We start from the raw sequence: 17,493 nt of genomic DNA on the forward strand, positions 1-17,493 counted from the left end.
GGCCTCTACGTGTTGCGCGCAGTGCTATTTGACCCCCCCCCCCTCCCCCCTTTGCTTCTCGAGATAGATGCGGCCGTTCATTCCTTGTAACGGAGTTGTCGGTGCGTGGATGATCGTTATATCCCCGACGGTGTGCCTATGTCCGCATTCACATCCTGATCATGATACGGCGTCTTCGTCCGTTATTACCAAGCATTTTTTATAGCTTATAGTAGGAATGGTTGCAGGTTGGATCGAGCATAACTGAGTTACATGCGTGCATTTTCTACGGGAATCTTTAAAGATGTATAAATATTCGAGGGTCTTAAGTACCAAAACCATGACATGATTATGAGTCACGTCGTACTGGGGGGCTTCGAATCAATTGTGACCACGTGGGGTCCTTTAACGTGCATTCAGTGCACGGCATACAGATGTCCTTGCATTTCGTCTCCATCGAAATGTGGCCGGGATTTAAACTCACGCTCTCGGGCTTAGCAGAGCAGCGCCGTAGCCACTACGCCACCACGGCGGATGATTAAAAAAGAAAAGAACGCTTTCCAGAACGCCGTCGACGACTAATACCTGTAAGCGAATGGTCGAGCCCTTCCATAAAGGCATTCGCTTGATTAAAGGAACGAAGCGCTTGACAGCGTAGTCTGTTACAGTCAGAATACTTAGATAACGTTCGTTGTTTAACTGCTTATAATCAGCATATAACGGAGCCGTTACCCATGCAGGCAAATATGTAGTGGTAGTACAGGCAGCATAGGTAGCTGTGCTATGCTATGCACAGCATACATAGAATAGTGTAAGCTGACTGCCATCCTCCTCTCGCACAGCCATCACAGGGTGAGAGGTTGGAGGGAGAAGGCTAGGGCTGTCCTTCTCGACAGCTCCAACTTTCAGCCGCCCCAAGAGATATCACGCTACTGCAGGTGCATCTCAAAGAGCTGTAACGGTTTAACGCGTCCTCATGCTCGGTTACCGCGAGAACCCTTTGCACTGGCGCCTTTGTATAGGCGGCGAAAGCCCCGACCACCACCCTACACCACGGAAAGGGGCGAACGAGCCAAACGAAGCTATTCGCTTTAAAACTGAACCTACGGATTAGTGCAGTGGGTAACTGTTGCAATGGTTCATTGCAATTCTATAGTGCAATAATAACAAACTGGTTTAATAAATGCTTGCAGTCTCGCATATATTGGAGTGTCCGAGCAAAACACAAAGTGCCGAAGGCTTTCTCACCTTTGCTGACATCCATAAAGGTGCCTTGCTGTGCCAGAGAAACGTTTGCATATCAAATATGGTATTGCGTGCAATAAGGTAAATAATAATCAGAAGAGTGTAAAAGGCAGTAGTTGTTTTTTTATTTTCATGAACGAATGATCCTGCTTCGTTGAAGTGCATCTTAATACGCTAGCCATGGCATAAAGCTTATTTCGATTTCCGAGCCAAGTGCAACGTTGGTATTGGCTTGGGAAGATTAATTTTTTGCGTGGTCGTTAAATGATGCGTGGAAATTCGCTTTAAATAATCAAAGCTATCATGGCCACTAACAGTCATGCGTTTACAATTCCGGAAAGCCATACACCTCTATGCTACAGGTGTGGAACGTTGCTATTATAACAATCACAAACCTAGAAAACAAGAGTAAAATGACATGGATTAACAATAATGTAAATGACAAGAACGCAGCTAAGCATTTCTTTTTCTAGCTTTGGTAGCTTTGTTGCTCTGGCTAACGGCGTGCCAACTATATTTCGAGTTGAGGGTCAAGTCACCTCTCTCTCTCTCTCTCTCTCTCTCTCTCTCTCTCTCTCTCTCTCTCTATATATATATATATATATATATATATATATATATATATATATATATATATATATATATATATATATATATATATATATATATATATATATATATATATATATAGTTGTGGCTGAGGACATCCCGCTGGCCCCGGTAGTGAAATGAAGAAAAGGAGAGTACGACGGACGTTGAATTAGCACAGCATATTTCACTGACATAATGTCTGGTGGACCAGCCTTTGACAGAGTAACCACATTTGTCAAAGTAAAGTAAAGGCTGGTCCACCAGTCAATATGTCAGTGAAATATACTGTGCTAATTCAACGTACGTCGTACTGTCTGCTCCGCATATATATATATATATGCACACAGGGTGTTTCAGCGCGCACTTTCAACATTTTTTAAAGGTTGCCTGTGGCAGATAGCTCAATTCTAATTTATGAGCCGGTCTACTCGATACAGCGGACACTAGTTGCACAAAAATTTGATATGCAAAATCGACTAATTAACAAGTATTCACTGATCAACTTTTTAGCTAATTATGACTCATATTACAATTTACAAATTCTAGCAGTGAACTTCGCAAGGCGGATACACTTGGAACGAATTCTCAGGACGACACCAGTTTCGAGGTATAAATTCCCGAACTTTGCGGAGAAATACATTGGTGTTCCAGTTACTTGTGTGCTTCAGTGCATGAAACGACGTTTTGTTAACAAATTAACTTGAACGCCAGTGCATTTCTGGATTGGCGCCAATGCAACTGATGTCAAGCGGCTATTCGTGTAGTTCTTTTCATGACTGTTGTGATCTTGTGTTTAAAATGATCTTAAGTGTGCGTGATAGTGGATTGTCTATTTAGTGCAAGCGTGTTCCTAATTATTTTTTTTTATTTGGGGTTTTACGTGCCAAAACCACTTTCTGATTATGAGGCACGCCGTAGTGGAGGACTCCGGAAATTTTGACCACCTGGGGTTCTTTAACGTGCACCTAAATCTAAGCACACGGGTGTTTTCGCATTTCGCCCCCATCGAAATGCGGCCGCCGTGGCCGGGATTCGATCCCGCGGCCTCGTGCTCAGCAGCCCAACACCATAGCCACTGAGCAACCACGGCGGGTAGTTCCTAATTATACTGAAACATTTATTCCTGCTGTAGATATGTGCGTCTGCGTTTGTCTATTCCATATTCTATAATTACTATTCGTATACGATTCGCTTCTGAAAAAGTCGATATTACATTGTCTATCTCTAATATTTACATACTGGATTATGACAGCTTAAAATTTTCATTATCTTCAGATTGGAAGTTCACAAATACAGCACGATTCAAGAGAGCACCGGCAACGTAGTTTTCCTAGCATGAAAATGCATTTAGGCTGCATGTTGTCCCTAAATTTTTTGTGCTTGTCGACATTCGTGGTAGCAGAACTAGATTCTGTGTAACGCGCTTGGCCGCATGTTGTTAACATGGCAATGACGATTACCCGAGCTTTGTACAGGTTAAATACCATATTTTTGCCCTTGATCTAGCTGAAAGCCGCCTTGAAGCACTGATTGGTCTGAAAGGTGTGAGAAACGGAAGCAATTTGTTCAGTCGAGCGGGAACGAGCAAAGCCGTTCCGATATTTACGCTTTTAGACAGCCGATATGTCTTATTCATCTGCTGTGTTTTAAATCTGAACGGAAAATTCATTCCACTTGGTTTTCGTAAATTCGTTCTCTGAAACACTTGCCAAGCGTCTACCAATTGAATGGATTTAATGACACCATAGGTTTTGTAACATTCAATTGTATGTACATTTAATATGTTTTGTAAATAGTAAATAAACTTCAATTCTGTGACCACAATGTCAAGGCTATGGCGACCACTGTGCTGTGAAGCCCTAGCACAATGTGAAGGCTCCCAATGTGAAGGAAACCGTTGGGTCATCGTGGTCATGAGCCTATGCATCGTACAACGAGTTCTGGCCACTTGCATGTGGTTTTTGAATATCAAAGCGCGTTCTTAAATTCCATTTTTCAAGCAATCTTTGTAACTTATAAGTCATTAAAATATCGCCAAATGTTCACTGACATCACTAAAAAAGTCACTGATTGCTAAATGGCAAACTTTGCCGTAAACAGACAAAGAAGTCACAAAATGTAGCGTAAACATTGCTAAAATGATAACACTGATAAAATACCGGTAAATTATAAAAGCAAATTTCATATTGTGTTTTCAAAGATGGCTAGGTTAGGCGGCCCCAACAAACACGGGATGATGCAAGTGATGGTTGATTAAACTTGTTTTGGACAGCCTAGCGATAGCGTTCTCAGCATTGAAGACCTGCAAGGCACGTAAAGTACGGAATAACGCGGAAAATAAAGAGTAGAAACACTTCTTGCCCAAGGCTATTACCGTGTTCTATGGCGGCCTTATACAGCTTACATTTCGTAAGTAAGGTCTTTAGCGTTAGGCATTAAAAATGACCTTATGAGCAAAACCGCGTGCTTGTGAGATAGAGACGCACGAAACAGACATTGCACACAGTGTTAAAAGACATTTAAAACATAATCGAGGTTTTGAAAAATATACAGACGCCGGCCTCTGGCGACGCGAACGTGAAAGTGCGCTTACATCCATTAGATCCTACAGTGTAGGTCCACTAGTGCAGACAATATGTCTCAGAATCAAAACCCAGATAAAACAGCGGGTGCCTGCTTCGAAAGCGTAGGTCGAGCCACGGGAACGGTAACTCTCGTAATGCGTTCTGACACATATGCGAAATATATACGCACGACCTAAACAAACAAAAAAAATATAAAGCAGGCGACGTGCCTTACATACTTCTGTAATTATCACGCTACTTTTACTGCAAATATTGTTTCGCGAAAAGCCATCAGAGTTCTTGCAAAGTTTTGGCTGCGCCCATTGTCAATTGAAAGCTTTCTTCGACACACGGCTTTCCCAGTAACGAGGAGATGCCACCAACACAAAGAAATGTGGTCATGTACCTGCCGAAGGAAACCAACTGTTGGCGGCAGTTTATTCGCTGCAACGGAAAGTGCCAATGGATTGCATAAGAATCAAAGACGCTCGGGAGCTCAAATTAAGCAGTTAATAATGTCAAACCGAGCAAAGAAGCCAAAAAGAAACAAACGTGTTGACGGAATGGACAAGACACTCAAGCTTAAGGGCCCGCGCATGCCTATAAAGTGGACTTGAGAACTTAAATGTGCTCACTTTCATCAGTCGTTCCCTCGGACATCGCACAAACGGAAATAAAAAGAATACTTTCTTCTTGAAACATTAAGGCAATTCCCCATAAACCATACTTCTGTTGTTCGGGACCCGCATCTTGTTAACTTATGTAGCCTGCTTGAACGGATGCAGATTCGAACAGCTCAACGTATTTCTGATGGTACAACATCAGGAGAGCTTCTACTATTAAAGATTATATGGGGTGGCTTACCTGGAGTAAGCGACGCCCTTTGACCGAAAATAAAAGTGTTTCCAGTAGATGCATTCGAGCAGTGGAAATTCCGATCGAATCGAATAGGAATATTTTAAAAAAGCGGCTTCGGTATATTGAATTAAATGTGATGTATTTGACAATTTCAAAACAAAGGCAAGTATGAAGTCTGTATGGAGTTATTTTGTTAGAAAACGACATTTACGTCCTAGGATGTAGTGTCTTTCGCCACTGGAAGTCCGGCCAACCAAGGAGCTGGTAAACGCAAAACTGCTCTTTTGGAAGAGCCCTCACTTGAATGAATCTCCCTCCCTGGCGACTACTGGCTAATTCAGAAGGTACAAACCCCCCTTTCTCCGCCGCCTTCTAATACGGTTCTAAACGCTCGCCGCAGGGTCGAGCTATTAAGAGCTGTGCTCTAAAAGCGACATTGTCCCCTCTCACAGGAAACAAGGTGTACTTCATGCATTGGAGATCACTTTGAAGTAGGCGTGTCAAACGATAATTTGGCTCATGTTATATACGCTTGGTAGACAAGGTTGTGCACGTGAATTTCACTTGGGAGCATATAGAAAGGTTTAAAGGTACCGAATATTAATTTTTAGTAATAACGATCTCAGAGCATCAGTCTCAGTCGTTAGTGAACAATCCACTTTATAATTTCTAGATTTCAATGAAACATAATAGTTAACTTCCCCTATGCTTTCTCTGGCTTTACTATCTGTCACTTCGTGTGGCTGTGACTAACAAAAAACGACTCCCTCAGATTCCTTTATTCCCCCATCTCTCTCGCGTGCACGCAGGCACGCATGCATGCACACTATGCTGCTTGTAGCATAGGCGGTTAGCCAGTGACTCCATGCCATCACTGCCACAATCTTGGTCGTAGTCGGCCATAGCCTCCTATGAGTCGGCGAAGCTTGAAAAAGTTCGGAGAGGCTACATTGAATATGTATTTCGTGAACTTTCAGACTCTAGCTCCCAAGCTGAACTTGCCACAGCTGCTTGACAGCGCGGCATCGCGCACCATGCCATCGCACATCGGCGGACCGCGCTAAGCCTAAATGAAAATGCATGACCCTTGACAATTGGGTGTAGGCCGCACTTGGCCGCAGCTGTGGCAAAGGCGTTGAGTGCGTTCAAAAAGTGCACGTGTAGTAACATAGGCGCGCTTAGAAACAACTGAGCAGAACGTTAGACGTACGTTGACTATTCGAATACAATTTATTTTTGTTTTCAGTGTTTCTGAAACGAAGTTGCAGGTGGGTCTCGCAGCTTGCCTCGGTAGTCACGCAAATATAATGTGAGAGATAAAAAAAAGTGGGATGGTAAAGGCAAAGAGGTTAACTGGAGGAGAAGCTTCTGGTTTGCTACCTTCAACTACCTCCAGGGCTAGTTCGCCGTGCAGCTAATTACGCGCTCCACGCAGAGAAGCCAAGTACAGCTACACGTAATCACGGTTTCACCGGTAGTGGGTTCACAATATACACCGCAAGGTGTTTGAACCCTTATGCTGGGACAAGGTTACGAGGAATAGAAAACTGAAAAAAGAAAAAAAAAACCGAAAGCAAGCACGCGGAAAAGAAAAACAATTAAATTATGGGGTTTTATGTGCCAAAACCACGATTTGAATACGAGGCACGCCGTAGTGGGGGACTCCGATTCTTTGGACCACATGGAGTTTTTTAACGTGCTCCCAAATCAAAGTACACGGGTGTTTTCGCATTTCGACCCCATCGAAATGCGGCCGACATGGCCAGAAAAACAAAAATGGGTGGTGGGGAACGCTTGAGGGGCATCAGAGTTTTGGTAATAGACCACTCGGATTCACCTGTACATGACGCTGCGCCTGTGTATGCAGACGAAGAGGGCGATTGCAAGAAGCAGCACAACACAGCTCGAATTAGGAATATCGATACGAAACCACAGTTGTGAATTCGAAAGGGCCCAATAGCGAAGAAAAAAGGTTCTTCCAGCGCAATCTTTTCGCGACTTCGACGCTTTGCGCGAAGCGAGTGGCGACCTTAGAACAATTTATTTTCAATATATGGTAATGGCTTTTCAATTACTCTTCTCGTTCACACAATTGCAGGGCTTTATTTTATATTATCTCGTCGTTTCTTAAGCGCTGCAACTGGTGGGAAATGCTACCTGAAGTTGGTGGAAAAATACGCTTTGGACCACCCAACAGCGATGGCGTAAAATTGAGTAAGCAAACTTTCCTCTCAAGTCTGTTCTTGTTTTCTTTTTCAGTATGCACTGTGAACGAACGTCGTTTGCGATTTGCAGGATTTTTTTACGTATAACTGAATAGAGAACATAAATTGCATGCTTGTGTTTTCTTGTGAATATAGACTAAGTTCGATACAATTTGCCGTAAGGAGCAATATTTGATGTGCGTTATGAGTACTCTGTAAAACCTGGGTTGTGCACGATTTGGAGGAATGTTTTGCGATAGTCTGTCGTATACACAGCAATCGTACCTACACGTGCCCCTGCTGTATAAGCAGACGGACGTGTCTTATTTGTAAAGCTAGAAAAGTTTATGTTCAGCGGGTAACATCTGCTTCCGCGTTTACCACATTTACTCGATTTTATAACGCGCAATCAGTTAAAACGCGCTCCTGATTTTCACGGACCGAATTAAAAAAGGGAATGTCCTCGATTGTAACATGCACCCCAATTTTCATACTTCGAACATTTGTAAATTTAATCCACTTCATTGTTTACTTACTTGTTTTTGCAGTAAAAAACAGACAGTTACGGTAATTAGTTCTCACGCGGACGAAAAAACAATGTGTTTCACATGATCTACAGTGACCCGAGTGTCACTCTTCATAGCATTCAGGGTTTCCTTAACAGACAAAAGCACCTCATCTTCGGTACCTGCATCATATTTAAGATGCCGCATTTCTTAAATGTTTTGCGTATAATGCTATCTTGAAGAACTTCCCCAGTGGCCATAAAGCTGCCATAGCTCTAAGCAGCTCCCACAGCTGCATCGATGCACCGACGTGTGCATTGAATTCGATTACAAAGACTTATATTACGCCAGTGACGATAGCTGTAGTTACTGATGTAGTTTCATACTCGAATCTAGCAAGCATTAACTTTTTTTTTGTTTATCTTCCCGCAGAAAAGTTCGTGGTAGAATAGAGTACATAGAGTGGTGTGGTCTTGTCCAGATTAGGTTAAATAATAATCAGTTTGCCCTTAGTCTGCACGTTGTGTTTGAAGAGCCTTTACACTGTCCCGAATTTGTGAAGCAGTCCACATGCAGTTTGGTTGCCAGCCACTGGCACGTCACCGTGGAATTCTTGTCAGAAGTATCCTTTATCAGTGCAACTTCTAAAAAAAGAAAGAAATTAGAAGTTTTGATTTTCGAAGCATGAAAAATTCGCATGGTCACATTACTATGGCGTCAAGTTTAAATACTTTATATATATCAAGATCGCATATGCAATCGATAGTCTTGCAATTACACTTATAGAAGGCTGCTGTGTCAGGCATGGGCGTTCAATTTTAGAATGCGAACTTGAAAAATAGAGACTGAGACAGGGCATACAATTCTGACATCGGTGTTTTTGATATCATCATTAACACAAAAGCAAAACAGTCACAGAGGCCTGTTGTCGCAGGCACCACCAAAATTTAAGCTCACGAGGTACTGACGATATCGAGTTTGGCACACAAGCCTCTAGAGTTCGTCACAACTAAAGGAGACAAATTATAGCCATACTACACATAATAAGTACGTATTGACAGGGGGCGTGCGTCTAATTTATTGTAAAAAACTATATGATTGCTTAGTCTGCTGCAGCTCCTGTTAAATGCCCCCGAAAGGCATTTGAGCGCAGGTCTATACGAAGCAATAAACAAAGCGCATTGCAAAACTTCTCGAAGCCACAATCTCTATATAATGTTTCCTTCAGTACCACAATCCTGAGAGATGCACTTTGTTGATCAAGGCAAATTGTCTGGGACTGATGTGTGCGCTAACGGGAGTGAGTTACAGAGTGGCACGCCATTGCAGACAACGGGCGTCGATGTTCGAAGCGCAGTTTGGATCCAACAGAAGAACACAATGCTTGATTCTAAATGCCCATTAAACCTGTTGTCACACAAACCAAGTCGCATAGCAAGTCATCGCTGATTGAAAGCCTGAAAGCAAACAAACTTGCAGAAGGAGTATTGTCTGTTTTCGCGTGACAACCGCGACCAACCTATTGCTTCAGTCGAACAAATCTAGTGTGCGCAGACTGCGGCCTATTCCGGCCGAGGGTTGCGAGTGGGACCACACCGGCGTCCTTGCATTTTTTTTTCACTCGTCGTCGGGATCACTCGTGGCCACCATGTGAAAGATCTCATTTCTCGTCAGCTTTCTGAAGGATCCCTTGGAGGATCTTCGGGATGACGAATTCAGGTCGGCCTCTCCTGGGGCTGGAACTCGCCTCCTGTCTGCCAGGAAGCTCTTCTCTCGTCCGTAGAGGTTTCCGAGCCGACCGCTCAAGAGGAACACGACGAAGTTCAGAGCCACGCCGACCATGAGCAGCACAAAAGTGGTGCCATGCAAGGAGTAGTTGAAAGTGCGCTGGTCGTACACCCAGCAGTTGCCGCGCTGACCGCAGCTTTCCTCCCAGACGACGCATGTGGAGTCTACGAGCGAGCCGTACACCAGAGGATAGGGCAGGAACGCTGAAAATGAGCAAGCAATGCGCAAAACGAGGGGTGGGTAGGCTGGCAATGTTACGGACAGAAAACCTACATCGACAGAAAGACACACATTCGTGTAAACACATATAGCATGGGAGCACCAGTGGGTACAGCTTGTTCGCTGAGCGAATGATTAAAATTAACGAGAACCAATCGTGAAATCCTCGATAACAGATTTGTTTCCCTCTGCGATCAGTTAGAGAACAGTTCTACAATAATTGTAATAGGGCGTCGCCAAGCGAGGCCTCGGGCTTACTTTAATGAGCGCCTTACTGTGAATGCCATAACTTTTCGTCGGATAGTTTCTCAGACAATCTTTAGTATCACACACATATCAGAGAGGTCCTGATACCGGTCTACGATCAGAAGCTCTCTCACATGGGTCTGATATTAAAAACTCGAATAAACTGATATAAACTTTCTAATACGAGCCTGCTATTTAAAAAAAAAACTCTGATAAACAGGTGCGACGAAAAGTTCTGGCGCTGCATTGACAGTAAGACGCTCATTAAGGTAATCCAGAGTGGTCATACAGAAAGTTTCTGATATCAGTCCGATATCTGATCAGAAAGTTTGTGTTGTCGGACTGTGACAACGCGTTTACGCTAGCGGATATGCATAGTTAAGTATAGCCAATTGCAATACGAGTTCTTGGGCCGAATTCACAAAGCTTTTTGTTCGTAAGCGTCTCCAACCATTGGTTGGCCGCCTTCGCTAATAATATGTCAAGTATCAGGATTGGCTGGAATTTGCTCTTACGAACAATTCTATAGCGCAACAGCGTTTTGTGAATGCGGGCCCTGGCTGTCTGGCTACGCGCAATATCACGCGATGTCGCCATGAGAGCGGCTGTTTGTGGTAGAGATCTTGTCTCACTGTTATCCGGCGATGATCCGGAGATGGTGCGCCTGGCTCATGCTTTACATTATAGATGGAAAAACATGTTAATACACAAGAAACTACTACACGCTTTTGTAGTGACCCAGAAGACAATGTGTTTAATTTGGGGTAACTTACAGAATAATGCCAGAACTCCTTCAGCAAAGCCGAGTGCAAATGCCTTGTCACTCTGGTCGACGCACCTGAATAAAACAAGAATAGTATTACTCTTAGTTTTGCGGTTGCGTCGAGCGTAAACCATACTAACGCGAATAAAGCTAGGGCGCAAGTCAGTACAAGGTTTTGCTTACATATATGTATTTTTTTACCAACCGTATTATGCAATAACCAATGAAAAACTAAGGAGTTCACTGACTATTGCAATAAAACTGGACGACTTGGAAACCCCGTGGTAAGAAACAAAATGTTATTACAGGAATGGTTTCATCACAACTGTCATGCCAGCACTAGTGCCACCATAGCACCAGAGCGTATCTACAGGTATGTAAATATTTCCGTGTATGGGATGCTAAGCGAGCAGTTAAATAACTTTTTGGTACTGATTAAGCAGATTTTTTTTTCTATAACCAATACACTGATTGAAAGTAACTTATGACTTCCAACAACTGGTTTGCAGCGTTCCGAGTGACACAAACTGTGCTACATTTAGTTTCATTGCCAAAAGTTGAATAAAGTTGTGCGCAAATCAAAATGAAAACGAAAGAAACGGGTTTTACCTGAGTGGAATGACTATCTGAGCAGCCTTCGTGCTGAATGAGAAGCCATAGGCGATGCACAGCAGCAATATGTAGAAGGTCAAGAACGGGCAGTCACTTTCGCAGAATCCATCCTTCGCTCGCCGGGCCAAGCCGTCATTGTCGAATGCGTCGACGCACATGCAGTTGTCGTAGGTCTACAACAGAGGCATATGCAATAGGCATGTGTCATGTATAGTTGCCATCTTTATACAAGAAGGCTCTAAGATTAAGCCAGGTATGTTTTGGCTTTCTTGCTTGGGAATGGGTGCCTTGCAGACCATTTTGTGAGTTTGCAATACCATTTCGTGCCGTAACATTCTCTGGGTAAATTATACTGCCTGTAGAGCAGACCTCTTTCTGCTGTGGTACATGCACTATTTATATTCACTTACCAATAATTCCTGTCTCAAACATCGTTTGAATGCTGCTGTGAACGAAAGGACACTATTTTCCAGTTTTCATAACTTCTAGCCCTGAATCTTTGTAATTTCTACGTGAACAGCACCAATCTTTATCACTAAGTCTCGTGTACCTGAAATGGCACTACAGCGCGCCTCGACTGAATCCTGAAATCATCAAGTATAACCTTAAGAAGAGGGACATTTGACTAATTTTGTTGCATTTATCATCAAAAGATTTGTGCTGACATCTCCAAAAGAATGCTAAATTTTATCCCCAGGGAGTACAATCGTAGAGCCATTGGTCCTCACCCCTCTCTGCGCTGTGCCATTGGTTCCTTTGGTGAAGCATCCGGCGAAGCAAGGAGAAAAATAAGTTGTCTTGCCTTCGCATATTGGATGAAACACTTCGGTCGCACAAGAACAGTTCTGGTTGCAGCTGTTGACGAGATCCAATCTGGGATGAAAATAAACACAAGGCAATGCGCTCAGCTCAAAAATGAAACAAGAGTGTGGCGTAGACTACCACTAAATGAGCTACATATTCAGTGCATTTGCGAGATTGTTGGAATTTCTATCCTGATTAGCATACTTCTACCACAATAAAATGCAGCAACAATGCTGTTCAGCTCTAGTTTGCAAAAAAATACGTATGCCAATAGAAAAGAAAAGTCTACAATGAGCAATGCAAGCGCGAACGTGGATGCTCTGAACATTTTCCTTTAGGGCCAGTCCTTCTTGTTGTGCACTGACAGAATTATTCCTGATTACGTGTATAACTCCGATAGGCCCAAGCTGCCAACACACTGCCAATGTCTGAATAACTATGTGGCGTGAGTTGAAGAGACGCGGTAGTTCTAATGAACGAAGTTGACGTTTTTCGCGCATGACAGTTTTGTAGCATGTTGAAAAACAACGCGATCGATAACACAGGAAACGAAAGAAAATATAGAAATCACATGGAGTAAGTATTTGTGTGTATGTGTATAAGGCTGCTGACTACTGTGTTATTTGTGTTCAGGGGTCCATATGTAGAGTTTCCGATATTTAAGGCACTTTTCACCTAGTCTTCTGGCACCCTAGACAGTACCTTGATCTGAGTTCACCCTTTTCCCTCAATGGCGGCTGAGGACAGCTGAAAGCCATGAGCGAGATGAAGATCAGCGCTGTTATCAGCTCTGTTGCGAAAATGATGGCAGTAAGTATGCGAGCAGAAGGCCTAAACGTCTTCATCAGGAATGCACCCCCAAGCGTCGCCACCATGGCGCATCCAATCGGAAACGTTCCTGCAAGGTGAAAACGGAACGGTTAAGAAGAGCGAAACCAGAATTAAAACTGATTTATTAATTTGCTCATTTACATAGCTGCATTAGCACGAAGGCATTCGAGTTGGTGGCACATGATTCAATTAAAACCAAAATATACACTAGAAAGAAGACAGCATGTGTTCGACAGTGAAGACAACTCTATTCTACTACACACGCACGCACACACGCACACACACATACTCACGCGCGCGAAAGGAGAGGCAGTAGAATATACCTACTATTTCTTGAAAGCGAATACAACACATCAAGAGTAAACACTGGTAAAAGCAAGAACTACGAAGCGAAGAAATAGACATAGCTGTAAAGTGGTTTATTAGATATTCATTCACAGAAGTTCACGCCACAGCATTGTGTATGTGGCTTTCAAGTGCTGCAGAAAAATAAATCATATTTAGGGGCACAAACGACCGCTTCACGAAGTTTGTTTCATTAAAATTATTTACGTGCTGGCTATGCGGTGCATCCATGTGGGGCCGCCGTTTTTGATACTGCCCTATTAGCCACACTTTCTTCGGCTTGTCATTATTTGCCTTGCTGCTCCGTCAAAAGTAAAGCGCGTCAATGAATATTAACTAAAGACGCCGCTATTCATTATAACTGCGTTTGCAATGTGCTCCGTTTACACACCGGGGATTGAGATCCTAAATTTATTTGAGTTGGTCATGAATTACTTCCAGAAATATTACGTTGTGTCATGTCATTAGGTATTAAGCAGACTACGATTCCAATACAACGATACCGTTATAGTTCGGGACGGATACTCTAATTTGTCTGCGATACAAAAGCATATTTACGGCGGACGGCATTCAATTTATTTCAACGCAAATTTGTACGATGCTTAAGTTGCGCAACACGCAAATGCTGGTCTGAACATTACAATGCTTAGAGATGCGATACTGTGTGGCTGTGCGATGCATTGTAGGGTTGTGCTACGCTGTGCTTGGCTGTCTTACGATGTGCTGTTGTAACCAAAGCACGGGCTAGCTGTGCTATGCAAGTCTGTGCGATGCTGTGCTATGCTGTGCCATGTATTCCGCTATGAAAAGATGCCGATTACATCTGGATCAGAAGTACTGGGCACTGGCTGAGCTTGAAAAGAGAGGCACCCTCACCCTATTAAAAAGTGACAGGAAAAGAAACGGGGCAAACAGGCAAGGATCATTCTCGAAAATATTCTGTCCTTGCTTCCTGGCAGATACAACACCACCATGGGAACCTACTCACGTTGACGCAGAAAACGCAAAAGTGATCGCAACTTGATCCTTACCACTTAAGACTGAAGCAGCGCTAGGAGACTGCTGAAAATGCTCTTGCACATATTTGGGCACGTAGGTGCAAAAGCCCAGGACGCCAAACCACTTGAAGACGTGGGCAAACATCTGTGCGACGAATATCGGGTTCTTAATGAGCCTCTTTGAAGCGTGGAATGCATCTGGAAAAAAAAAGAAAACACAAAGCAATGACACGTGTTTTTGGCACAATAATAATTCGTAAAAATTATTGAATTGAATTGAATTCTAGGGTTTTACGTGCCAAAACCACGATTTGATTATGAGGAACGCCGTAGTGGGTGACTCCGGATTAATTTTGACCGCAAGGGCGGGCCCCTAATATATGGGACAAAGACATTGTTGCATTTGGCCCCGAAATGCGGCCGCCGCGGCCGGGATTCGATCCCGCGATCTCGTGCTTAGCAGTGCAACACCATGTAATGAAATGCCTTAGGAAATATGTATTCCTGAGGCATATATGTATATGGTTCTAACTACTTTTTCGGACCTATATACAACCGCAAAGTTTTAGAACATATGCTGGGAGGTTTGCATTCAGTAAATAAACAACTGATACTGCAAAAGAAAGAAACGCTAGCAATATTAACTAGGCTAGTTGATCGGTGACGTAAGATAAACGGAGAGTGAAAGCAGACGGAAACTCCGGACACTTAGGCAACAGAGTAGGCTTTTCCTTCTGCGCTGCTCTTTCCCGAAAATTTCTGATGTCTACCACAAAGTATTACGTCGAGAGAGGCTGCATATTCATAAATATTGATGTGCAGGCAAGGCGGCTAGTTTTATGGTTTATCCTTGACAAAACACTATCGCGTTCTACTTTGAAAGATTGAATGAAAGGGAAAGTGTCATCCGCCTGACTGTAGTAACGCAGCTACAAATAAAACCAGCGTAGGTTTAACAGAAAAAGGAAATGCTTCGCAGTTGTAGAAAGACTGAGCCTAGTCCAGAGGTCGAACCCTGGGCCCAACGATTTTATGCGGCCATCCATCTACCATCAAAGCCAACCATGATACTAAGAGATTGCAAAGAGAGGCCACATTAGTGGACAACTGGAACCACAGGGACGCTAAATATTAAATAATTGAAGTTTAAAAAAAATCAGCTGAACCTATCTCAATATGAATGTCGATCTTAATGCGGTTAGCACTGAAGCAATGTAACGACACACAGTATTGCCAACGCTGAAACGTCTGGATACACGTTTCAGCGCATTAAGAAAGATCCAGGGACAATAATAAAAATAAATGGGCGGCTAAAGCGCACAAGTATCTGTACCTGAAAGGCGACGACGCAGAATGGACGAAGAGGTCAAGAAAGTTGGCAACCAAGTGCAAGGCAATTTATGTCCCAAATAGAGAACCAGGAGTCACCAGGAAGAAAGCGAGAGAAATAGAGACAGAGAATCGGATGTAAAGAATGGAAACAAAAAATACCGTGTAGAATTACAAGAATGGGAAGAAAGAAATTAGCAGGAAAGATCTGTACGACAACACAAAGGGTAGTGCTTTGCTATTTGAGGCTCGAGCTGGTTCACTACGGACAAAAACCTTCAGGCGGCAAATTTTCGCAACAAGATGAGGCATGTGTCTATTGCAGCAAAAATGGAATCTCGTAGCTAACGTACATCTTCCAGCTCTGTAGGTAACGCACACTTTCCAGAAGCGCTTGGATTTAAGGTTGGCAGAAGCTTCAACCTGTCAGCCGTCGAAATAAGCGAGAGATGATAAGAGTATTGACGGGAAAAAAAAGGAGGGAAGAAATCGATACGACCGGGCCAGTTACAGCCATAGGTAGCGATGCAAGGTAGATATATAAGTTTAGAAGAAAAAAAGAAGATTATGGGGATGTATGCAAAAAAGATAGAATGAAGAGCAGTTACAGAATACCTGATTAAATCGAGCAGGCTAGGTGACTTTTCTCACCGCCCCGTTTCAAGGGGGACGCAAATCAATCACTATCATATCGTACGGCGAGGGCCCGATTCCACCGAGCACCGGGGAAATTTAATGCATCCTTTTTGTCACTGAAGAGATGGCACATGTGCACTGGTACATAGCCACCTACTAAAGTTTGCATCAAAGGGCTTCCTTGAACCACGGTACATTCCCAGTGCCACATACTCAATGCCTAAAGTTGGTCCGAGTGTTGGTATCGAACTAGATTCCCTAAGCGCAGCAGCCCAATGCGCATTAGGCCATCGATTACCTGCCCAGTGACCTAAGTTGAGGAGAAAACGGTTAAGGACACTCTAGATGGATGGCCAGACAACAGACAGACAGACAGACAGCCCCCAGAAAGTTCATGAAGTACCCTAAGAATGCAAATCAAGTTAAAACTACGGGAAACCCTTGCGGCTCAAGCAAGAACAGAAGGGGAAAGGGGGGCAGGGACATCCCGGCCACTGTGCGAAATCAAGCGCTAACCCGCCTGCTGAGAATTTTAGTTGGCTGCTATACAAGTAACGGTTGCCTGAAAGCCCCGACTTTGCAAGGCCTCCTCCCCTGCCTGCACAGACTGCGGGGCAGATGAAACGCTGGAGCGCCTCATGTGTCACTACCCAGAAAACGCGGCGTAAAGAGCAAAACTCGCTGCTACCCTCCGCCAGCATGGAGGACTCTACACCTCCACCATCGCGGAACTGATTTTTTCCATCTGTCGCCAAAGCCATGCCTTCAAGGCAGTCGTCGACTTCCTGAAGGACAATTCACAGGAGTCTGCTGTCGTCCACTGCCAGTCCCACTATGGGGCGCTACCTTCTCCCTCTAAACCTTCCCTCATTCTTCTATCATTTTTCTTTCCACTTCCCACTCCCGGCGAGGGCCAAAGACACTGAGCCATGCTTCCATTCGTGCTGCAGAAGTATGTGTCTCTTCTTCACGTCA

At 43.7% G+C, this 17,493-nt stretch overlaps 1 protein-coding gene across 4 annotated transcripts in view; it reads right to left on the bottom strand.

Moving 5' to 3' along the window:
* Positions 1-8,805: 8,805 nt before the first annotated feature.
* The window catches only part of LOC142585532 (solute carrier organic anion transporter family member 74D-like), a 28,425-nt gene continuing 19,737 nt past the window's right edge, over positions 8,806-17,493 (bottom strand). For all 4 annotated transcript variants that reach the window (XM_075696345.1, XM_075696348.1, XM_075696347.1 and 1 more), the window contains 6 exons: positions 14,587-14,751; positions 13,082-13,277; positions 12,304-12,448; positions 11,573-11,748; positions 10,974-11,038; positions 8,806-9,938 (listed from right to left, as the gene is read on the bottom strand). In XM_075696345.1, the coding sequence (XP_075552460.1) occupies positions 9,565-9,938; positions 10,974-11,038; positions 11,573-11,748; positions 12,304-12,448; positions 13,082-13,277; positions 14,587-14,751 (1,121 nt within the window). In that variant the 3' untranslated portion in view covers positions 8,806-9,564. The remainder of the gene's footprint in view (positions 9,939-10,973; positions 11,039-11,572; positions 11,749-12,303; positions 12,449-13,081; positions 13,278-14,586; positions 14,752-17,493) is intronic.

The sequence above is a fragment of the Dermacentor variabilis genome, chromosome 6 (genome assembly GCF_050947875.1).
Source record: "Dermacentor variabilis isolate Ectoservices chromosome 6, ASM5094787v1, whole genome shotgun sequence".
NCBI lineage: Eukaryota > Metazoa > Arthropoda > Arachnida > Ixodida > Ixodidae > Dermacentor > Dermacentor variabilis.